At 42.1% G+C, this 23,498-nt stretch overlaps 2 protein-coding genes across 4 annotated transcripts in view; both read left to right on the forward strand.

Annotated features, from left to right (window-relative positions):
* Positions 1-76: 76 nt before the first annotated feature.
* Positions 77-879, forward strand: FMC1 (formation of mitochondrial complex V assembly factor 1 homolog). Its single transcript, XM_015861834.2, has 2 exons — positions 77-532; positions 625-879. The coding sequence occupies exons 1-2, from the start codon at positions 404-406 to the stop codon at positions 817-819; spliced, it is 324 nt and encodes a 107-aa protein (XP_015717320.1). The 5' UTR covers positions 77-403; the 3' UTR covers positions 820-879.
* Positions 880-1,990: 1,111 nt separating this feature from the next.
* LOC107313484 (putative RNA-binding protein Luc7-like 2) overlaps positions 1,991-23,498 on the forward strand; it is a 29,143-nt gene continuing 7,635 nt past the window's right edge. The window contains exons 1-8 of one of the 3 annotated variants that reach the window (XM_015861813.2): positions 2,266-2,378; positions 7,759-7,829; positions 9,527-9,621; positions 18,041-18,139; positions 18,976-19,086; positions 19,550-19,693; positions 20,603-20,779; positions 22,984-23,075. In XM_015861813.2, coding sequence (XP_015717299.1) covers positions 18,044-18,139; positions 18,976-19,086; positions 19,550-19,693; positions 20,603-20,779; positions 22,984-23,075 — 620 coding nt within the window. In that variant the 5' untranslated portion in view covers positions 2,266-2,378; positions 7,759-7,829; positions 9,527-9,621; positions 18,041-18,043. Of the gene's footprint in view, positions 2,379-7,758; positions 7,830-7,860; positions 9,092-9,526; positions 9,622-18,040; positions 18,140-18,975; positions 19,087-19,549; positions 19,694-20,602; positions 20,780-22,983; positions 23,076-23,498 lie in introns of those variants that run through there. The other 2 variants (XM_015861795.2, XM_015861805.2) reach the window with 2 other exon arrangements.

Raw genomic sequence — 23,498 nt, forward strand, 5'->3', positions numbered from 1 at the left:
CGTTGTGCTGTGTTCTGACGCGCAGCGGGGGTTCTCGACGCTGAACGCTGCCGGTGGGTGGGGGCTGCTCTAACAACGACCCAAACGCGGCTTTTGCGACCCCGCTCGTAGAGGCAGCACAGCAGGCGGATCCCCGCCCTCTGATGCCGGGCCGCTCTCGTTACGCAGCGCTCACACCACGCTTCCACACCCACCCTCCCAACGCATCGGTTGCCGTTGGCCGCTCCGGTTCCAGCGCCCGCAGCCCCTGAGCGCGTCCCTCCGCCCAACGGCCCCGGAGCCGCGCGACCTTCGGCATGTGACCTCCACCGCTGGACGGACAGCTGCGCGAGCCGCCCGCCCTCCCATTGGTCGGTTCCGCGCGTTGCCGGCGGCTGATTGGCGGAGGGAGAGGAGCGGGAAGATGGCGGCGCTGGGCTCTCCGCTGCGGACGCTCCGTGAGCTGCTCCGCGAGCTGCGGCACATCAGCGGACGCGCCTACCGCGACACGGCCGCGTACCGGCACGTCCTCAACGCCTTCCGCGCTCACCGGGTACGGCGCGGGCGGACAGGCGGCCTCCGGGCCTTCCCTCCGCTGCCCTTCTCCCGGTGCCGTCTGCGGAGCTCTGCTGCTTCTCCCCGCAGGTGACCAGCGAGAAGCTGTGCCGGGCCCAGCAGGAGCTGCACTTCCAGGCCGCCACCTACCTGTGCTTGCTGCGCAGCGTGCGGCAGCACCAGGCCCTGCACCGCGAGTACCACGGCCGCGGGGAGCGCTCCCCAGAGGAGGTGGCGGGGCTGGTGGGATTCAGGCTGCCCCGGCAGCCGGGGGGGAAGGGCTGAGCCCGTCCCGGGCCGCCCGCTGCTCGGCCACGAATAAACGCCCTCGGCTCTGGAGCTGCATTCTGCCTTGTGTGTTCTGTTCTGACCGATCGGGTGGGGCTGTCAGAGCCACAGCCGGGACTTGCCACCAGCTGTTTGAGGTGTTATAAACTTGTTTGGCTTCTGCCCCTGAACTTGTAGGTAGGAGGAATAAAAAGTTTTGTACTCCTCCAAGAGCAGAGGCCCTGTCATAATAGTGTGAGAGGGCGAGCAAAAGGTACTGCCTCCTATTTATTTCCATGGAAACGGCAGCAGATACAAAGAGCACAGTAACACCGTTTGGTAGAGCAAATTCTCAGCTACAAAACGCCATTTTTCAATATAAAACATAAGAGAAATAGTAGCTGCAATTGTTGCTGCCCACTTCTCACAAGAGGTTCAAATTCTGTGCAGTACATGTAAGAAATGTGTAATCAGGGTAACTGACAGTAGATAAGAACGTGAGGCTTGTTTGTAACTGGGGAGGAGCTTAAAGTGACACTAACAAAAGAGCGCTTGTTTTGGCTTTACTACCAGGGAAAACAAAGTGCTATCGGGAAGCACTGCACACAAAATGGCTTCGTCTAATAAATCAGAATAATTTGAGGTGGAAGGAACCTTTAAGGGCCACCCAGTCCAAATCCAACCAGCCGAACAGGGACAAAGCTTTTGGGTTGTCTGACTCTCAGAGTGCATTGAGGATTCACCCCATGCAGCGCCTCCCACGTACCATAACGACCAAACCCAAATCTGACAAAGGAAACAACGAATCCAGGGTGTGTTCGGGCTGCACGAGGAGCTCCGAGACAGGGATCTTTCCGCATCGTACCGCGTCCCCTGGCTGCGGGCGGCTGACTCGCCGCCGGGCCGCTCCCTGTGCAGTGCGGGCCGCAGCCGGGCGCTAGAGGGCGCCACGCCGGCCGCAGGCACAACAAAGCGCCGCCGCCGCCGGGCACAGCGCCGCGCACCCGCCGACGGGGCGGGCTCCCCTCGGGGCCGCCCGCCGAGCCCGTGCCTCACGGCGCCTGCGCGGAGCCGCCCGCCCAATCGCCGCTCGAGATGCCCCCCGGCCCAATTGGCGGCCTCGCCGCGCCGCGCGTCACCGCTCGTGGCGGCCAATCGGAGGGCGCCAAAGGCTCCGTCCGCGATGACGCCGAGGAGCGGGTGAAGGGGGGCGCACGGCGCGTGCGCGCGGGTTTCCGTTAGCGCTGGCGCGCGCGCGTGGCAGGCGGGAGAGGAAGCGGGCGGCCAGGAGGGGGGAGGGGAGGAGACGAGGCGGCGGCGGGTCGGGCCGGGCAGGCAGCGCGCTCCGCCCTCCGTCCGCGGCGCGGCCACAGGGAGCGCCCGCTTCGCCCCCGGCGGCCGCGTCGCCGCCCGAGTCCGCGAGTGACGCGAGGGGGAGGGCCGAGAGCCTCGGGCCTCGTAGGCCGCAGGGAGTCGGCGTGACTCGGCCCGGCCGGGCCGCCACAGCGCGCTCAAGATGTCGGCGCAGGCCCAGATGCGCGCCATGCTGGACCAGCTCATGGGCACGTCCCGGGACGGTAAGCGGCTCCGCCGGGACCGGGGGCGGGGGGGGGATGGGGGGAGCGGGGCGGGGCCGCCGGAGCCCGCGAGGTCGCGGCGGCGGCGGGCGGTGATTGGCGGCGCCGCGGGGCGGGGCTGCGTTCGGCCGCCGCCGCTCCGGCTGAGGCGCTTCCCGCGGGCCCCGCCCAGAGCGGGACCTTCTTCCGGGCGGGGCGGGGCGGGGGGTGAGCGAGAAAATGGCCCCGGGGCCGCGGCTGCAGCGCCGGCCTGTCGCGTTATTTTGTGACTGAAGTGTGACCCAAATCATTGCAGTCAGCAGGTGGGGCTGCTGTTGGCTCCTGAAAGGGGAGTTAGTTACCCAAGCGGACTAACCCCTCTTAGTTTTGTTTTGTTTTCTTTTTTCCCTCGCAAAATTTTTTTCTCATAGCCTAATATTTAGAGGCAGCAATTCCAAGAGAGATGCTTTAGGCACAGCCAGGCTTCTTGTCGGTGAAAGATTCGATGGCAGTGGTGTGTAATCCAGAGAGTCGGGGGACTGCTTGAGAGCGGGGGGTCCTAATAAGCTGTGTAGTACTTCATTCATTTATAAATGAGAGAATAGCGCACCTGAGGGCTGGCAGTAATTAGAGATTACATGGGTGTTCTGCATGCTGTAGCTCCTTCTGCAGGCACACTGCCTATTTATTGAAGCTCTGTGTTAATGATTAAAAACTCATGATTAATTATATTATCTGTTTCTTCATGTGCCCACTGGGCAGGATGCACGTGTTGGAGATCAGTTGTTGGGACTGGGACAGCGCCGCCTTCCTGGCAGCTCTTTTAATCTAGAGTTTTAAATATAACAGACCTCCTAGCAAAAAGCATTCATAGCACATTGCATAAGGGTGTCCTGTGTGGGGACAGGAATTGGGCTCAGGGACACTTATGGGTCCCTTCCAACTTAGGGTATTATGTGATTCTATGGTAAACGTATTGGAAAATTACCATAATGCAGAAGTTGCCTTCTAGAGCTGTGCTGGCTGCTGAGCCATCAGTGTGCAGGTCCTGATGGAGCACATTGTTCTTGCCCCTGAAGATTATGAGTGCTTCCTGTTGCAGCTGTGTGTTGCTGCACACTCAGCATGGCAGGATAACACGGTGCTTGTGCAATTCAGCTCATTCCGGTGTCAGCGCCCAGAGTGGCTGTCAGAGAGTTTCCAAGGGTTGGGTGGAAGGTATAAATGCAGGAGATGCATTGGCAGGTTTTTGGATGTGTTTTCCGTTGGGCTGTGGGTGAACAATGTGATAGTTCAGAGAGATGCTAAAAAGTGTGAAATGACAGTTAGGTTTAAGACCTAAACTGGGAAATACGATGTCATACTAATTTCCTTTGTGAGAAAGCAGTTATTTTGCTGATGAGTGTTCCCCCTTCCCACCCTCCTTCTAAATCCAGAACAGCGTCTGCTGAACTGAAACTGGCTGCTGGGACAGGAAGCTTCTAAATAGCACTGTCAGAATGAGGAAAGATGAGGAGAAAAGGCTGCTTGTGATACTGGGTGCTATTGTTGAATTGAGTGGGGAACTGAGGATCTCAGTGTAACACCGTTCTAGTTCTTAAAACATAAAAGATGGAATGAAATGTTGTTTAATCTAAAATGCTCCCAGGAACTGAACATCATCCTTTGGAGTGAAGCTGGTACTTAATAAATTCAAGGCCATGCTCAAGGTCATTGAAATACTGCTAGCCCTGAGAGTAAAGGGGTTCTAATTTGTTTTTTCCCCATTCCCTCCATCACCTTTGATGAATCCTCTGTTTCCAGCAATACGCAAATCACAGCTTTCAGTGGAGTGGGGCTGGCCATCTCCTGGATAGGTCTGGATGGGTCACAGCTGTTGTTGATTCCCCTTGCACCTGTCCCCATTGCCTTTATTTTCCTCTGCCTGGCCATAGAATTGACTTGAAAATGCTTCTAAAAATCATGTTTGGGTGGGATTTGTGTCCAGTGTTGTTCAGAATGACCAAAATGCATTTGCACATCCCCATTAACAGGGTGTTGTACTCACTGCAGCCCAGTGGTGGTTTTTTGGTGAGGGGAGATGTTTAGAATGTGTAAACTTAACATTCTCACCCGTATGGGAGAAGGGAAATTGGACGTGTGGTATCTTCCATTAGAACAGCACTGACTCAGAGGTAAACTGAAAGTAAATGATGTTCCATTAATTATGTGGCCTGTGTCTCTTCAGGGCTTGTAATATTCTCTGTAGAGGATACGGATACTCCCCTTTGCTGTATCCTTTTCCCAGGGGCCCTACGCCTGTGGGCAAGGAGAGCTGTGAGCTGTATTCTTTGGTAGCCAGCTCCTTCCCTGAGTTGTGGCAGTGGGAGAGATGCACTTGGGGTCAAACTGCTCTTTCCACGTGCGTTGCCTGGTACCTGCTGGGAAAAGCTTAAGTATAAACTGCTGAACAGATCCTGTGGGTTCCCCAAATATTGGGAAATAACAAGCATGGAAGATAAGATACTGACCCTATGTACTCACATCCAAGTGTTCTATCCATGTTTCTCAATGCCAGCAGTTAAGCAGAATGACTTTGTCACACCTGACAGGTAATTCCTTTCTAGTCATCTCTGTGCTCTAGGAAGTGGGAATAATCCTTGCAGATGAGCTTGCAGCTGTTAGAAGTTGTGACTGCTTCTCCGGTGAAATCATGCCTTCATTACCCCAGGAGCAGTTCCTGTTATTTTCATAGTGGCACAGCAGGGTCTCTGCTTTGGAGAGTAGTGCAGGCCCAGGTGAGACCAGGACACAACGCCTTGAAACAGCCGATGACTTTTATGTAATCAGCGCTACACCAAAACCATGTTCTAGTCTAAGATCATGGCAAACTAGCAAAGTCGACAAGATTCCATATAGATAGGTAAATACAGATAGATAAATTGTGTGCTTTTGAAGGTTACCTGTGGTCATGAAAGTGTTCTCCCAAGCTTCCTAACAAATACTGCACTGTGTGACTAGAAGGAACTTGTTAATCTTTGGAGCCTTTTAATAACACATTCATAAGAAATGTCGGCCAGCCCCTTTGTGCTTCACCTGCTGTTTGTTTGAGCTGCACTTGGAGGCCTTAACCACGTTCTGTAGCTGGGACTAGCAAAGCGTTTCCTTGTTCTCTGTGTTCTTGTTGCGCTGAAAGTTTTAAAATGCAGCAGAGATCTTTGCACACAAAGAGCTTCAGAGAATGGAAGTTTATCTTGTGTAAATTTTGCATGAAACTTTTATCAAGAGACCTTAAAAGCAAATCGTCAGGAAATGTAAACTGGCCGCTAAGGCAGAGCCGCCTGTGTGACTGTGCAAATCCAACCTCTCCATGAGGAGAGGCAAATAGTGGCTTTTATGTCACCGCCGAGTGAGTGCAAATACCTTCCTAGGGCTTCTGGGCAAAGGAAGGGCAGAAAAAGCATCTTGAAATGTGAATTTCAATCTCCGAGGGCTGCTCCAAAAGCAATGCCTCCTGGTTTATTATGTTGGCCCACACGTCAGGGGCACGTGTTGGTGGGATGGCAGCAAGGAGGCGGGCTGACAAAATGGCGTCAGGTGTGGAAGTGCATATGAAGGAAAGGTCATTGGATTCCCCCATGTGGAAAAAATGGCACCCGTTGATATTCACTGACACTTGCTGAAGGTTTGTGGAGACCAGGCAGTGGTTGTGAGCACGGTGAGGTGCTGCATAGTGCATTTCAGCAGCAACACTGGGTCACCCCCGCTGGCACAGCTTTTACAAGTGCGAAATGCAGGCTCTTGTTCCTCGCTAGTGAAAACACATGGCTAATAACAACGGCTGTGTTGAAAAATAGTGTTTGGTAACTGAGAATTTGCTCTATCAAACAGTGTTACTGTGCTCTGTGTTGTGGTTTCCGTGGAGGTAAATGGGAAGCATTACTTTTGGAGCAACCTATGCATGGCACTATAGAAGTGTGATTTGAACAAGGCACGCTGCATAAAGCTAGAGCTGATTCTTGAGGGAAAAGTAGGGGATTTTTTTCTGTTTTTAGATACATTCTACAAAAACGGTTTTCTTTGGTGGAAAAAAAATCATTGGAAACACTGGAATGGCTTTTAGCAATAGATATCGTCTCCTTTGATTTCTTTAATGAGCACAAGTGCTAAAGATCAAGGGTTAAACAAGTTGCTATTCTGAGCTAATTTAATGACTTACCTATTAAAGTAGAACTTAGGAGAACTGAAATATTAGTGGTGTCCTCCTTAGCAGTGTTTATGGCTGCTTCTGAAATTCAGATGACTGAAGCTATTGATCCTGAGATCTGTTTTCCTTTTACAGAATATGTAAAGCCTTTAAGTACTCCTAACAATTCTCTGGTGTTCATTTAAATGTTGGCTATATGAAGAGTGTTCCAGCTTAGGTATAGTTTGCTGCAGAGAAGCATTGTGTGGGCTGTCTTACCTGAAGCCCTGGGTTTAGGAGCAGTTACGTTCACGCTTCTGTGGGTGGCTTTGAGAAAGCACCTGTGAGTCCATAGTATGCTGAGTGTTGGGTCTAACATGGACCTGTGGGTCTTTTTTTCCCCTTCCAGCAGCCCATGCAGAGGTCGTGATCCTCTGCAGATGAGTGATGTGTAGGCTGCATCTTCTGCACTGCTGTTCTGGGGGTACTAGGGCTTATGAAAGTCACGAGGAAAGAAAATGTGTTTTCTTAGGAGGCAATTGGAGCTTGGAATGAGTTCTAAGAGGGGGGTGCAATTCAGTTATCAGTAGGAGTGAGGTTGGATGCAGCACCTTTTCTTTCTTTATAAATCAGAAGCAGCATAGAATAGAAAGAAATGGGAACATAGATAGGAAGACGTATGAACCACAGTGTTCTGTGTGTAGGAACCTCTGTGAAGGTCTGACATACTAAAGCAAAGGCACTGTGTGGCAATACGGATGCCAGTTGCAGTGGAAGTGTGGAGCACATTTATAAGGCTGCCATTTGATCTGTTCTGGTACCTCCTTATTTTCTCTGTTGTCATGTCCCACGTTGGTAATTGTGATTCTCATGGTAGCCCCTGAGTGAGAAAAAGCCCATATTGCAGAGTCAGTCACTAATTGCATTAGATACAAACAGAACCACCTCTGGATGCTGAGGTAATGTCTATGGAAATACTTCTTTGCAACTTTTCTTAGCGAATTTTCAGTCTCTCAGCAATTTTCTAGTGTTGGGAAGTCCTGAAGTGCTGCTGGTTAGTGCCTAATAGCCATCAGCTGCCTGTTTTTAAACACTTCTCTTGATTTTGTTCATTTGTCTTTATGTAGAAGAATCTTTACAGTCAACATGTATTTCTAGATGCTGTGTTAAAATTGCTGGCAGAGTCTATTATTCTATACAAACTGAACAATCTGGCCCCTTGTTTTATTTATAAAGGTTCAATGTATCTTTGCCTGTCTACATCAATCTGCAAGGGAGTGTCAGAAAGGCCCCGCATTCGCCGAGCCGTGAGTTATCGCTAACTTTTCAGATGTGTTAATGAATGTGGAACAAACGCAGTTGTGTTTTAAAACAAACAAACAACAACAAACTATGGATCCACCTCCTAAAAAGCAAAAACAAAACGTGGAATTCTTTTCTGCGGTAGCAGGCATGATTATAAAGGGATTGCTCTAAATTTGTAGCAGTGTGAGTAACAGTGGTAAGTTTAACCTCCAGAAAACCTATTGCTGAACTGCTCTGAAGCTGCCCCTCAGCCTGTGGATTACTGGGTTTAGCTGTTGTATCCCTGCAGTCAAATTAAGCACGTGGTCTTCTTGGGAACTTTTGTTTGCTTAATAATCTGAAACTGAACCCAGCTGAAAATGCTGCATATCTGCATCCTATGCATGGAGCATAAATGGGATGGCATCATGAGAAAGGCTGAACGTTTTTTTATCTCCTTAATTCCCTTCTGCTGTATTTACCCAAGGAATGGATTTGACTTTTTGAATTGTTTAATACATTCAAAATTCTCAGAATTTCCAATCATAGAGTCCTAAAAATGTATTAACTGCAAAATGTATCCATGTTCTTTATAGTACTCGATGAAATGGATAAGGTTGCTGTATGAACTCACTGTATGTCTCTTTTCACTCAGCAGCCCTTCTTGCTTCAGTAATTCACCAGTAGGTTTTCAGTGATTAAACATTCAAACAAGCTTTTATTTTCTTATGAATAAATAGATGAATACCAAGAGAGATTAAAGGTGTTTGTTTCATCATGCCTGTGTCTGAACAGCAAGAGAGCCATAGCAGCAGTCTCTCTTCTGAATCTCAGAAAGTGACAATTACGTTATGACTTGAAGGAAAGCATATTTCCCTGCCCCCTCCCTCTCCCCCCAAATACCAGCTGGTGACTTTGATTTGGAGATTTCAGGTCTTGCTCCCAGATGGGCTTCTTTAAACTTGCAATTGGATGTCAGTGTGTGCGCAGGTTGATGCCTCTGCTGATGCTGGAACCGCAACCTGCCATGACGAAGATGCCATTAAGATGTTCCCATCCCAACAAACAGCAGTAGGAAAAACGATGTATATATGGCTTATGATGCAGTTATATGCAAACATCTGTAAAATAGTTTTGCATATAGGCTAAGTCCATATGCTTGACTGACTTTTTTTTCAGGTTTTTAAGCATTTAAATTCATTCCTCTGCCAACTCTTTATGCTACTCCAATCAGAAGTAAGAGGGTGCTTTGCTTCAAAGAGCGAAAAAATAAAATGAGTATCAGGTGGGATTCAGTGAAGACTCACTGTGTATCATTTTGTTTATGAGGCTGCTTTTATTTGCTAATTGTTGCATAGAAACACATTGCTATTTCATACAAAACCCGAATAGAGCTCATTTAACAAACGCTGTTGTAGCAAAGTATTTTAGAGCTAATACTGTCTTTCTGGTTTCAAGCACTTTTCACACTACATTTTTTTTATTTTTTTTTTTTTGTAGGGGAAGTATGAGAGTATTTTTTAATAGCACTGTAGAGCATTAAAATATATATTTGTGGGTTTGGCTTTATTTGGCAAAGAAGCATAGAGTGTTTTAAGTTCTAGTCTCCGTAGGCCTTCACTACATGACAGGACAGTGTTAATGCTTTGCATGTAACTTGCAGAACGTGTCTGGCTTCTCCAGATTTCTAACCTGGAATGTGTTGGTTTCTATGTTGCAGGTGATACAACCCGCCAGCGAATCAAGTTCAGTGACGACAGAGTGTGCAAGAGTCACCTGCTCAACTGCTGCCCTCATGATGTCCTTTCTGGAACTGTATGTAGCTGAATATCTTGCTTCATTTAGTTAAGAATGGAAAACTGAATTACATTTAATTCTTTTTAATATCAGTTGACTTTGTGGTTTTCAACCACAGTTTGGATTCTTACCAACTGCTATATGAAAACTGAATTTTACATTACAGAGGCTTTTTTTCCTCAATTTCTGGCTCCGTATGTTAATTATTACTTAGAAATTCATATTTGTTTGACACAGCATACAAAACTAAAACAGATAAGACTACTGTGTAAATCATGCTGTAACAAAGTGTTTATCCGCTGGTGTTGCAACTAGCAGGAGTACTCCTATAAATTTCTATACAAACATGTTAATTATGAAGTTACTTCCTTAAAACTTCCTGTTGGAACCTGAATGGGGAAGAGAGGTTTGGATTTATTTTTTTTTAAATTCAGTTGCATTTTCGTAAAAGCAGTTGAAAGTTCCAACAATTGTATTTCTAGGAGCTGAAATATATTGAACATGAGTGACAGATTGTATAATATCCAGTTACTGTCCTGTTTTTACAGATTTAAGGCAATTTAAAAATCGCTATTTATGGTATATTAATAACTTCTCTTGGATTTTTGATTCCTACATAGGAACCTCTGATAGCAAATGAAGTGTTTTGACATGTGCCAGTAACTGTTCTAGAACAGCAGTGCTTTACTTGGGGGTGCCTGATGAAGGTAGCTTACCCTTTGTGAAAGGCAGGGAAGTTGTGTTACACTGATTATGGAAAAAGGATGTCCATGTAGGCAGTTACCTCAAAACAGCTGATAGATGAGTGTGTTGATGTACTGAGTCTCACTTGCCTACTATTCTTCATGCAGCGCTTCAATAGGTTTCAAAACTCATGTTGGCATATTTTCTTACCCTGTGACAGAGGAGAAAATAAGCATGGGAAAATATGTCATAAGGGCTATTTGAAGTATTAATTGTAAGTGTTACTGGTTCTCTGAACCTTACTCTTTGAAGTGGCTGATTTGATTGGAGTCTTCAATGAAATAAAGAAGAAAGTCCATTTTGAAGATGAAAAACTGAAATATGTAGACCTGATGACTGGTGTACCTATAACCTGTCCCTTAATACAAGTAGTTGTCATCTAAAATAACCATGATAGTGTGGTTAATGAGAGGGCTTCAAAGACCCACACCTTTACTAAATTCATTGCTTTACTTATTTTGGCACTTCTTGTTCTGACAGACCAATAGCTGTGGTTTGTCCTTCCCTTCTCTGAGAGGTCCCTAGAAAAGTAGATGAAACTTTAATTTTTGTGAAGCATATCATCAGGAGGCAAAATGAATGGGAGAACTGAACTAGAGAATTCAACATTTGTCCTAATAAAAAGGCAGAGGAATAGAAAAGCTCCCCTTGTTCAGCTCCTCCTTGCATCTGATGCCTGCTTTATCTTGTGTGATGTGTTAGGTATATAATGCATGCTGAAGCTGAGGCAGTGTAAGTGATAACAGGCTGATAACAGTGGTTTATGTATCATTGCATGTGTAATTCTATTTTTCAACTGTTTTATATGTAACTGTCTAGAGGGGGGGAGGGGGAGGAAAGAAGGTGTTCCTCTTTCCCCATCTGTGATGTTGTCTGGTGCTTTGGTTGTATGATGAACAAAATACCTCACAGCTGGAAACATAAATGCTTGCTACAAAAATGTCTGAAGTCATTGTTCAGAATTCACAGGGTCCTTTTAGAACGTTAGTTTTCCATTGTGGTATAATTTCCATAAACAAATCCTTTTAGAATGGCTGTTGGTAGCAAGTAAGAATTGTATATAGTTCTGAAGGTTCTAGGTTGTATCCAATAATACCTCTTACATTGCAGATCAGGCATGTAGGCTGGGCCTGTCTATGAGTGTGTTGGTTCTTGCTTAAAGCTCTCTTCTGTCTCATGCTTTCTGTTGCTGCTCTTGGAGTGTTTATTCAGTGAATATCTTGCTTTCTTCCTCAAAACTCAAGTAGTCATCAGATGACAGAATGTGATCCACGATGTCATTCTGGGTCCAGAAGAATAGTGACTAGCTTGATGCTGTCAGTGGGAGTCATAGAAAGGAACTCATCAGAAGCAGGCTTCATATATTCCCCATCTGGTGTTCTGCTGTTCAGTGTTCTTAAGAAACGCGTTTCTTGCTTTAATAGCACGACTATTAGAAGAGCAGAAAGCAAATAGTGTGTCTGACAAGTTATTGACAATTTGGGAAATGAAAGTGGATTTATTTTCCTGAGTTCTGGAAGGAAAATTGTAATGTGTCTTAATGTTCAAGATTGATATGTGATGAGGATTGTGTGACTTTTAATTCCATACTAGAATCTTATGCATATCCAAAAAAAAAGTTCTGTTGAGCCAGTTTGTATGGTTAAATCTCCTCATGGACTGCGTGTGAATTGCCAGGACTTCTTTTGCCATAAGATAATCTGCCTCCCTCTGAAATGCGCACTACTGCTCCCATCTGCAAAATGCAGGCTTCTGTGCTGCTCCATTCCACCCACTTCTTCAGAAGCATTTGGGGAAGACGCGCAGATGTGTGAAACAAATAAAACTAACGCTGTGAGTAGTGTATGTTGGTTTGTTCTTCAATGGCAGAATACCCAAAACTCCACTAAGGAACGCGTGTTGGTTTCCCTTGATGATACTGCAGGCTGGAGAACATGACTTTATGTATTAGCAGCAGCAACGCACACACACCTTTATTAGAAAATTGGAAACGTTCTGTTTTGTCCAGATTTCTGTAAATCTCATCTCTTCTGTCTTCAGATGTATTGCATGTCTCTTTGTTTTTAAGAATACTCTATGAAGTCTTCTGTCATTTCTGGGCTTCTTAAGAGTGTTTACTGTGGTTATTTTCATCAGATGACTTCAATTGGATTTGTCTTTTGGTTATCATTAGAAGTGTTTATTGGGGGAAAAAAGGCCACAAAACAACAACAAACAAGCCCACAAATTATTAAAGGTTTGAATTTTGAGTTTTACTGGAGATTTCCAGTGTCTAGATGGGCAACAATTCGCAGATTGACTCCTTAGAGCTTCCTTTTGCACTCCTCTGTCTTACTTCCTTGGAGTAGCTTGTCATGGTAAAATAGTCCTTCCTGAAAGCCAAAATATTTGACTGAGGGCTGTAAGTCCTAAGAACTAACTGTGTCTCAAAGTTAAATTTTCTCCTGGGTGCTTTGCCACCAGAACAGTTCCTTTTGCTTCAGTTACCCTTCTCTTCTACGGAAATAATGAGCTGTGTTGAAGGTGTTGGTAGACTGTTGAGTCTGGACAGCACACATGTAAACAAAGGTAATAAACTGATGGAGGATGTTATAATTCCAAATGTATTGTGCCCTGTGATTGTTTTGTATGTGAAGTGTGCTTTTAATTTTGCATCAGGCACATACTAAGCTAGTCAGTAGGATGGCAGAAATGACTTTGTATTCATGATAATAAAATGTTGTCTGTTCAGAACCTATTTTTAACAGTGCCTCTTGCAAATGCTTTTCTGTTTTTCATTGACATTTGTTCATGCTTTGGTGTTCTGCTTTTTGAAGCTGATCACCCTGGCACTGATTTTTACTTGTAAGTCAGTAGTTTAAGTGTCTGCTCATTCATTTCAAGTTGAAAATTTTATAATGAGATTAAGTCTTTGAGTCTTGTCTTTTAGGAAACGGAAAATCATTAAGACAAAAAATTGATATAGAAATTGCTAAGTGATAAAAATCTAACACTTGCTTTACCGTTTTAGCCTTAGTAAATGCTGATAGTCTTTTGATGGTTGGTATTTTGGGGCTTTTGTTGTTTTTTTGTTTTATCAGTCCATGGTTTTGGAGTTCCATTTCTTCAGTGTTCCAAAAATATTTTTGCATATCTGTATCTACATACATATGTATGTGTGTATTGTGAGATTAGGACTGAAGCCACACGTGTAGAAGTCACATGACTCCTATTTAACAACGTGGCCCTCTCAAGGAAGAGTCTCTGGATGGAAGTGCTCTATTGTCTTCTGTAGGATTGACAAGATGGGCAAGAATGTGTTTTTTCAGTCTGTGTGCGTACATGTCTGAGCTGTACTGGTTAAGGTGATAAAGTAGTGACATTTAAAGCAAGTACCTTTAGTAAGGTTAAAAGTAATACTGTCCTGAACACTTACAGTAGTAACTTGCAGATTGCCTTTGACAGCCCCAACAGGTCAGTGCTTCTGCAGTGACCTTTTTTGGTTGTTTTATTACACTGATTGTCCTTTCCTGTTGAGAGGTAAATGTCACAAGTATTTTATGTGGTTTTTCAAACTGTGATTGAGCAGCTTCTTTCTACTGGGTGAGCTTTTTCTGTTTTTGTGCAGGTTTGTTGAGGTATGCTGCATTTTGCATTTTATTTTTCAAGTCCTCAAAATGTCCCGTTGGTGCAGTCTTACAATTAAGTGCATCGTTAGGTGCTCATGTGTTCCTTGCACCCAGCCCTTCAGGGCTCATGCTAGCTAAAACAACATTGGCTGGGACCTTGGTTTAGCAACATGCTTTGATACATGATTATCTTTAAGCTTATTAGGGTGGAATTCTGTTCCAGATAAAGATGTCTAAATTTAGGTTCCATCTGGGGAGCTGGTAGTCTAAGATTGATTTCATATGCCACTGGGTGTCCCTCTGAAGGTGGACACAAAGCATCTGGTCTCTTTGCACTGTACTGCCCAGATGCTTTTACTGTGGAAGAGCAGTTGGGATAAGCCTCACATCTGCAAATAGGTGTGTTTAATTTCTTGCGTTTAGGGTCTTAATCTGGAGCTGATATCCTTGTCAGTAGTTCCATAGGCTTGGTTGAAGTATTCTGTGTTTAAAATTCAGTTTGTGCTGATGTGATTATTTCACGTTCTACTGGAGGTTATCAGTGAATCAGTTTAGGTCTGATTTGATCACGTGAACTGCTCTAACCTTTGCAAATGAAATTAGGCTTGCATAAGCCACCTCAATTCATAGTCTTCTGTCTAGTGGTGATGAATTTCTATATGCTCTGTTGAGGCAGTAAGTGATCACATCGGTCTCATTAGACATATTCTTAATTAGTTTAACTGATGCTGAAAGAATGACTTGCTTTTATCACATTTCATTTTAATGAGCATAATTTATGTAGAAGAAGAGTTGAGTTGTTTGTTTTTTAGCATTGCTCTTCTGTATGGGTATTTGACTTTAGCATTGTATAGCCTGATCATAAATTAACATTAAAGGAACACGTATCTCATTTAAAAGTGAGACATTGCTACCAGCTTTTATCTTTTTTCAGTGAAAATCTATTCTAAGAAACTGAAGCCTTCAGCAGTAGATAAAATTAAAGAGGGAAACATTTTTCTCGACACTTTGATAAAGGGAGAGGTGTGGTACCTCCAGAACGCATAATGGCTCCCCTCAGATCACAACTTTGTAAACAATCAGCTGTTTTGGTGGGGGTTTCTTTTTAACTAGAAAGAGTTCTCCACTGAAATGCTGCTCAGAGTATCACCTTTCAGAATATATCAAAGACACGTGCTGTTTTTAGGAACTTTGGTAGCATGTGATGGATGCTCTGTCACACCTCTCTCAACATCTGTCCTCTGCATTTTAAGTAGCTTTGGCTTTTATATGCTCGTCCTGCAAAACTTACTGTGTGCATCCAGTAATCTCATCTTTGATGTCAAAAGAATATGTAGGAGTTGTAAAAGCATGAAAGCGAGAAGCTTCATGTAGATTGCTCAAGATCTGAAAAGAAAACCTTTTTAGGTTCATGGTTTCAAGAACTACACTATGTCTGACGGTTTAGTCTTATGTTCAGCTACTAAAGTCAACATCTTTGAATGCACTTTTATTTTTCATCACAGTTCTTCAGCTTCTGTGTTGCTTATATTCTGGACCACTTCTTTCTTGCTTGTATGCACTGAACCAAGGTAGTGATCTTTCTGTACCTAATTTCATTGACGTGGTACCAGGCATCAACAGGAAGCTAACATTTTTCCTGTGTTAACAGAGTTCTATCCATTTTCATGGATGGGATGACAAAAATAATTACTGAATCATTTCAGTATGAGATTTATGGGGATTAAAGGTGAGTTATCTAAACCTCAGCTCTAGGAAATCAAGCATCTTTAATTGCCCGTTTAACAGTGAATGAAAGAAGAAAAAAATGTTAAAGCAAATGATTAGCAAGTTGTCAGCAAGTCACATTTTTTTCTTAAATAGAACTCTGCAGCAGCAGCAGATGTGCATGTGGTTGCTAGACTACTTTCTAGACTAAATCTTCAGCAGTAACTTTCCTTTGTGATAAAGATTGTCAAGATAGGGATTTTTTTGGAGTTAACTTTCAGTAAAAATGCAGTAGCTGCAGGAAGTCCTGATGGTATGTATGGCTTCTCATATTCATTAAACCAGTTATGTCTAGCCTGAAGGCTTTGTTGTTCCCCCCCTTTCATTGCTTTGCTTATCAGAATTCTTCTGTAAATCACTTTCAGTACCACGAGTCTGTCTAAAACTTCCTTTCACTGCTGATGCAGTTATTTTATGTGCATGCTATTTGAGCCTTCAGCAGTAGATTGGAATCTGAACATCTCTTATAGCCACGTTCTGTTTCAAATATGACTGAGCTTGAATGGCTGTTCTTTGCCTTTGGGGAAAGGCGCATCTTGGCATCAGGTTGCAATGTGGACATGTGTAACATGAAGATAATATCTTGCTGTATCTTCTGGCCTTCTTCATCTGCTGTCCATCTACTTTGCAGATGGTCATATGAGCCAGACTATGTGAGCTTCTCTGTGGTTAGCGAAGTCCTCAGCAGTTCTGATCTGCTGTAGACTTGACAGTAATGAATCATCCCCCAGTATGAACCAACTTTGCCTGACTTTGCTTAATGTATACCAGAAGTGCTTTTTAACATGATTTCATGTATAACTGGTAAATTGGCTCAACTTTAAACTTTTGTCTACACTTCTAAGCTTGGTATTACTATTAGTTCTTAAGATAAATATTTAGTAGCAATACTTCTGTAAAAGCACTTTCAAAGCAGTATCCAGAACTAGAACAGGCTGCACTATGGAGCAGTTCTAACAACTATGGAAATTCTTCATCAGTAATGCCAACAAAAAGGAATCAAGTTTCACTTGCATATGCTTCTTGTTGTTGCTTTCTGTTATGCCCCTTGAGCATTTGGAAGGCTGTGCCTAATGCCCCAGGAGTGTTTATAAGGCTGTGCTCAAAGCTGGATTGAAGAGAAGGAAGTGATTCAACACTTTGTTTCTAATCATTGGGATGCTAACAAAAGAAAATGCTGCATCACCTCCTTCCCACACCCCCCTAAAAATTGCAGCTGATTTTATTGAAGCTATTCAAGAGTTTGTGAAATGACATCTTGGTACTGCAAGAGATCCCAGCTACTCAGGTCTCTTTTTATGCTTCCCCCTGTATATTGTTAACATCTCTGTTTGCATGGCTACCTGACGTGTTGGACAGAGGTAGCATCCATTTCTTGCTTGCTGCTTTTTGCCAGTTGATGCTCTGATGTGCTGGTACACGGGAGGCACAGGATGATGATAAAGGGAGTGCAGAATTGTTCTTAAGTAGTAATGGTGGCTCAAAGTTCCAGGAGCATGATGAAGTAAGAAGAAATAAGAAAATAGCTTGAAGGAAACGGATTTCATCAGTATTCCTTCTGCTGCGCAGTGTGCAGATTTCAATTTTAAGCCAGTATTTGTTATACTAAATAAAACTGAGTGTTCTTCTTGGTAGTATTCTACATGAAGTTAAAGATTATTGATGTAATAAATGAATTTGCATTAGTTCATGCTTCTTTCCTGTCCTTTCTAGACCAGTTTTAGATTGCAAGTAAAGTATCTATATACATTTCCTTCCCTGATGCACAAGGGCAGTGTGACACTCAACTCATCTCTACTCATCAGCAAAATGTTTTGGAGATTATTTATTTATTTATTGCTACATTACTTTTTGTGCTCTGAGAATTATTTTTAAGCAGCATTTAATAGTGATGCTGTGGTTGCAGCTATTTGAGATGTTGATTATAGAGTACATTTATATCGTGAACTGTGTGGAAAGATCAGGTCAAGCACTTGACCATTTAATTACTAATTATTTGTAGGGGTCTTAGTTCTCTTGTTTTAGTTCAAGGGAGGATGTTCTACTTCAGTGGCTTCTTTGGAACTTTCAGTAAAATAACTTATGCAGAACAATAATGTTAATCTGTCACATGAAAAACCATCGCAGAATATTGTCTGTCTATTTTTTCATCATTAATGCATCAATCATTAATGTAATAGAAATCTGGGTTTGTCTTAAAGCTTTATTGATTTAAACTTGTCCCTATAAGGGAAATTATTTGCTTTAACTGTCAAAAATTATAACTTTATTCTTGCATATACTACTTGTTGTATTACTTTCCCTATGTGTCTTTTCAGAGAATGGACCTTGGAGAATGTCTGAAAGTGCATGACCTGGCGTTAAGGGCAGACTATGAAATAGCATCCAAAGATCAAGATTTCTTCTTTGAACTCGATGTATGTATTTTGTCATAATGGTGGACAGAAAGTATAACTTGCATGCCCTGGGGAAGATAAACTGAACAACAAACATTAAGCTTTAGTGCACAAGAAAGGAAAAATTTTGGAAAGTAATTTTTTTAATATGTGTTTACTTGGCTCATCATAATCAAGTGCAAGCACTTGAATTTCTAGTCATCTCAAGGTAGAATTATTAAAAACCTTACAAAAACAGATTAGTATGAACCAGGGTGCTGTCTTAGCAGTAACAATCACTGAGCAAATGCTAACGCAGGGTATAATTTGAAGAAAGGCTTATACTTGTTCTCTACTTGTTGGGGAAAGAAAAAGTCACTTTGTACTGGGGGTAACAAATGGTATGCTGTCTCTCAGTACTCTGTTCTTTGGGTAATACAGTTATGAATTCCCAGCTAGGAAGTTAGTCTTAAGCACAGATGAAAGGTTTGGATTTGTTATTGCTTGGGGTGGTTGATGTTAATATTCCTCATAGCTTAACACCCTGGTAGAACAGTGTTTCGCTATTGCATGTATTAGTAAGGCGAAGTGAATATACCTGTCCTTTTGGGAATATTAATGCATGTTATAAATGCTGGCTGCCTCTTGGAGAATGAGAGTTGAGACAGAATCCCTTCCAAATTCCTGCAAGTACTTACAAATTTCAGCAATGTGCAGACAGGTTTTTAAAGTGTTAGTGTGGTTATATGCCATAAGCTGTTATGTTATTGTTTTACAAAAGTTTCACCAAGAAAAACTTTTTGAAGTTACTCTTAAGCCACGTATTTGTTAAGGATAATGAAATGCTAGTGTTAATTAGTATTCTATTGGTGTTTTAGGCAATGGACCACCTGCAGTCATTTATTGCAGACTGTGACAGGAGAACAGAAGTTGCTAAGAAGAGATTAGCAGAAACCCAGGAGGAGATCAGTGCTGAAGTTGCGGCTAAAGTAAGCATAGAAAAACTAATTGCTGAAGTTATTTTGGAGGTCTGTTGTTTTTTGTTGTTTTATTTTTTTAAAGGAACCAAATTCAGACTGCTGACTCTGAGAACTCATGCTGATGAATCGATAAAGAGAACACTTCATGTAGTTTTCTTCTAACTGAAAAAGTTCTGTCACTTTTCTGCAAATGCACATGTGTGCTGGGAGGGATGGTTGTGTAAATAGGCATCAGTGTGAATTACTTGAAATTTCTGAACAAGATCCTGCTCCAAAGCTACTTCTGGTTCTAAGTCTTTTTCTGTGTGTTGATGTGAAACATTTGTTCCCCTTTTATTTGGAGAACTTCTCTGCATACTTCCTTTTAATTTTATCCTATGAATTTTGAATATAAGAATAGCTCAGTATTGGTTCACTTTATTTTCCCTAATTGAGACTATTTCTTTCATTGAGCCTTTTTTCCTCTTTCAAGGCTGAACGAGTTCATGAATTGAATGAAGAAATTGGGAAACTACTGGCCAAAGTAGAACAGCTGGGAGCTGATGGAAATGTGGAAGAATCTCAAAAAGTAATGGATGAAGTGGAGAAGGCCAGGGTAAAGAAGAGAGAAGCTGAAGTAAGTTGATTATTTAAGGCTTGTGGGATGGAGAGGACAGAGTTAAATTAGTAACTGTAGTGCAAGGTGTCTTAGCTACAGGTGCTTCCTTAGCTTTATATGAAACCAAGAGATTTGCTTTGCTTATGGGAAAATTTTCTGCATTGAAATACACTCCTATGTTGGGTCTCACAGCTCTTGCCATGGTAACCTCACTTTTGACTGTGGTATGCTGGGGTGTGACTCATACAGGAGACCTTCAGTGAAAGGTGCCCTTCCAGACCCTGATAAGCTTGCCTTCATTGAAGGATAGTTAATGGCTTCTGTATCAGGCAAATCTAAGCAGTCATTATTGTAATGTTAAGGTGGCAAACATCATCAGGACCTCTTCCACATCATATCTCACCAAGATGCTTAAATTTGGAGAAAGGAACCTCTGTGCCTGTTTAATGGTACCAGAGGGGTTGCTGGTAGGCTCACCCATCTGTCATCTCAGTTTTTGTAGGTAAACGTTGCAAAGATAACATGATGTTTAGTTCATGTCTAAAATGTGCATAGGTTTCTTGTTTTTTAAGTTGGGTTCAGTATGAATATCTGTAATGTTTCATAGTATGGCAAAATAATGTAATTACAGTGTTAAGATGTATTCGTTGTGCTATGTATGATAACAGCTTCTCCTTATAAGTAGTATGATCCAAAGCAAAGACAATCACTCCACTTTACTTAATTTGCAAAACCAATTGCTAATATCCTTGTTTTAATATATCTGCCTTCAAAGTGAGGAACCTGCAGTGTGTCTTATAAGGCAGTTAATTCACACCGTGTATCAGTCTGCTGATTGGCTTTGAGTTATGTTATCAAAAGCAATATACTTGTTTAAAACATTATATTTCTTTGAATTGAAAATTAAAAGTTTCCTTTATGTTCTAGGAAGTGTACAGGAATTCCATGCCTGCCTCTAGCTTTCAACAGCAGAAGCTACGGGTTTGTGAAGTGTGTTCGGCTTATCTTGGTCTTCATGACAATGACCGACGTCTTGCTGACCACTTTGGAGGGAAACTACACTTAGGATTTATTGAAATAAGAGAGAAACTTGAGGAACTCAGGGTAAATCATTTCTCTATTTTGTTTGTGCTCTTGATTGCTTGTCAGACAATCTTAATAGAATCTTTGGGTTTATGAATTTTTTCATGTTACCTTCAGGTATTTAATTAGTCTGTAAACACCAGACATGTTCATTAAATACCAAACATGCTTATTAAATAGCACTTATCTCAATAATTTGCTAAGATGGCCTCTTTTGCACTAGGTAGATTAAAATATGCTCAAGAAATGTATCTTGGGAGTGGAGAGTGCAGTTCCACTTGTAAACCTGAGAACTGTATTCTGAAGCATGTTTAGCAGTCATAGAAGATAGGCAAATTAACTTTTCATTTAGCCAGTTTATTGGATTAAAGTAATAATGAGGCTCTTGAAAGTACAAGAACATGTAGCAGATTTAAGGCAGTGATGTTTTATTCCATTAAGAATAAAATATCCATAGAGCTGTTGTTGATAGCTTTCCTTAGCTTTGGTACCTGTGAAGATGTAGATAAAGAGAAAATTGATTCATAGCAATAATTCTAAAGGATCTACAGAAGTGTTTGAAGCACCAACAGCCTGCTGCAGGATCAAAGACTACAGAAACTCATTTAATTTTATCCAGTTATATAATTATGAGTTTTTTGGTGTTGTTTTTTTTTTTTTTTAAGTGATTTGAAAGCTTTTGTTTTGACTTGATAATAGTTGAAGTGAGTTCAGACAACTTAAGGCTGTAGCTATCTGAAGTCAAAACAGAAAAAGGTGTATATCTTGAAGTGGGCCTAACTTAAAGTAATTATTATGGGGAGGTTGCATGTTTTCCATAGCTTGCAGTTCTGAAATCCAGTTGGAATATTTTCCTAAGCAACTCTACCTTGACTAGAAATTGCATATTTGAAGAAGGACTTAACTGGAATTATGTTATAGATCTTTGGTATCCAAGAGTATGGGCTTGGATGCTTATGCTATTTATGATCTTAATATGTTAACTATGGAGTTGAAGGCTCATTTAAGCATGTTACTGTAGAAATTAATGAAGATGATTGCTATATGAGTTTAAACCCTAAAAGCAGAGGTGTTACTGCTGAGTTTGAGTAACTTAGCTTGTTCTTTTTTAATATTCCAGCTGTCTTGCATGGGTACTGTAACTTAATCTTTGAAAAGCCCATCTCTTTCCATTAACTATATTGGCAATGTAGGCTCCAAAATAAATTGCTGTAATTAAAACCTTAGATACCTAGAGGAGGTCATGTGTGTTTCCTCTTGTCACTCCATGAAACTGTGCACAGATTCACTTGAACATGAAACCTTGCTTATAGTTAAATTGCTATTGCTTTTGCAAGGCACTATAGAAGTAATTTGATGTAAAGGAGCTAATTAACTGATTATTACAACATTTGGAAAAAAATATGCATGGATAATTATTTCACATTCCCAAAGCATCAATAAAATAATCTTTTGAAGTACTTCACTAACAAAAAAAGAAAACAATAATTATCCCCTCCTTCCTCAGAGCTCTCCTCAGAGATCTAATCAAGATGCTGCTGGGGCAATTCCACATCTCAGAAGAAGGTCTTTACAAAGAGTTGAATTTCTTGCATCATGTCCAGAAGGTGGCGAGACTTGGGTTTGGCCAGATCTCCAGTTGTGAGTTCCACATCTGAGGGCCCTCTACTGAGCGTGCCTTGTCCCCAGTAGTAGTGAGTTCAATCTGGGGGCTATTAGCTGAAACATCCTTTCTAATGACATGTATAATGTTCACAACTCAAACAGCTAGCCTCAAAATTAGATATCAGCCCAACCAAATCCTTTTAAGACAAAGAGTTTCTTTATTTCTCAGCATAGCTGAAGGAGTTAATGATGTTTTTAACTCTTCCTGTTCGATTACATTTTGACTTTCCCCAGTGGACAGAATGTAATAGGATTGGCATGAAAGCTCTCACATTAAGGCATGACTTAATGTTCAGAATTCCCTTCATGAAAAACGTTAAGTTTACATCTTTCAGGTCTTGGTGTAACACCCATCTGTTCATAGCAACTCTTCTGCAATAACCTGTGTTTCTTGAAAAAGATAAAATATACTGAGGAAGAGAGAGGGACTAATACTCAAAACGGAATATTCATGAGGGAAGGAACTGAACATCAACTGCATAGGTTGCTTTTATAGTTTTTATACCTTCATCTGAAAAATATTGAAATGTAACTTAATGAATGTATTCTGTTGCTTTTAGAGGATTGTGGCTGATAAACAAGAGAAACGAAATCAGGAGCGCCTGAAACGCAGAGAGGAGAGGGAAAGAGAAGAAAGGGAGAAACTGAGGAGGTAAGGATCTATTTCAATTACATGCTCATAACAACCTATTTAAGTTAAACAGAAAAACCATGATGCTGTTCATGAACATTTGTTTTATGAAATCTGCAGAATCGTGTTAGTTTCCATTTCTTCAAAACTTAGAGGAATTGGAAGTGAGTATAGCACTCAATTCTTCAAACCTGAATTATTTTCTTAGAAAACCTTTTATTTAAAAAAATGCAAATACTAGTGGTTTTTCCTACACATTTGAACAAATGCACTTTAAATGAAGTATTTTGACACGTGACCTATGATGCATAGATGTTAATTTTTTTCTTATTGGAACTAGTTGTACGTATGACTAAGGAAAATAATTTCCTACTTTTCTATGAAATAGTTGCATTCATGCTTTGCGGGGATAGGATTGAATGGCATCTCAGCTGCAGTTCTTTT

Source organism: Coturnix japonica, chromosome 1 (assembly GCF_001577835.2).
Source record: "Coturnix japonica isolate 7356 chromosome 1, Coturnix japonica 2.1, whole genome shotgun sequence".
NCBI lineage: Eukaryota > Metazoa > Chordata > Aves > Galliformes > Phasianidae > Coturnix > Coturnix japonica.

Bases quoted from the DNA above. Each gene is read 5' to 3' on its own strand.
- FMC1 (XM_015861834.2), top strand. From the start codon at position 404: ATGGCGGCGCTGGGCTCTCCGCTGCGGACGCTCCGTGAGCTGCTCCGC. The intron at 533-624 runs GTACGGCGCGGG...TTCTCCCCGCAG, and splicing joins ACGCCTTCCGCGCTCACCGG to GTGACCAGCGAGAAGCTGTG.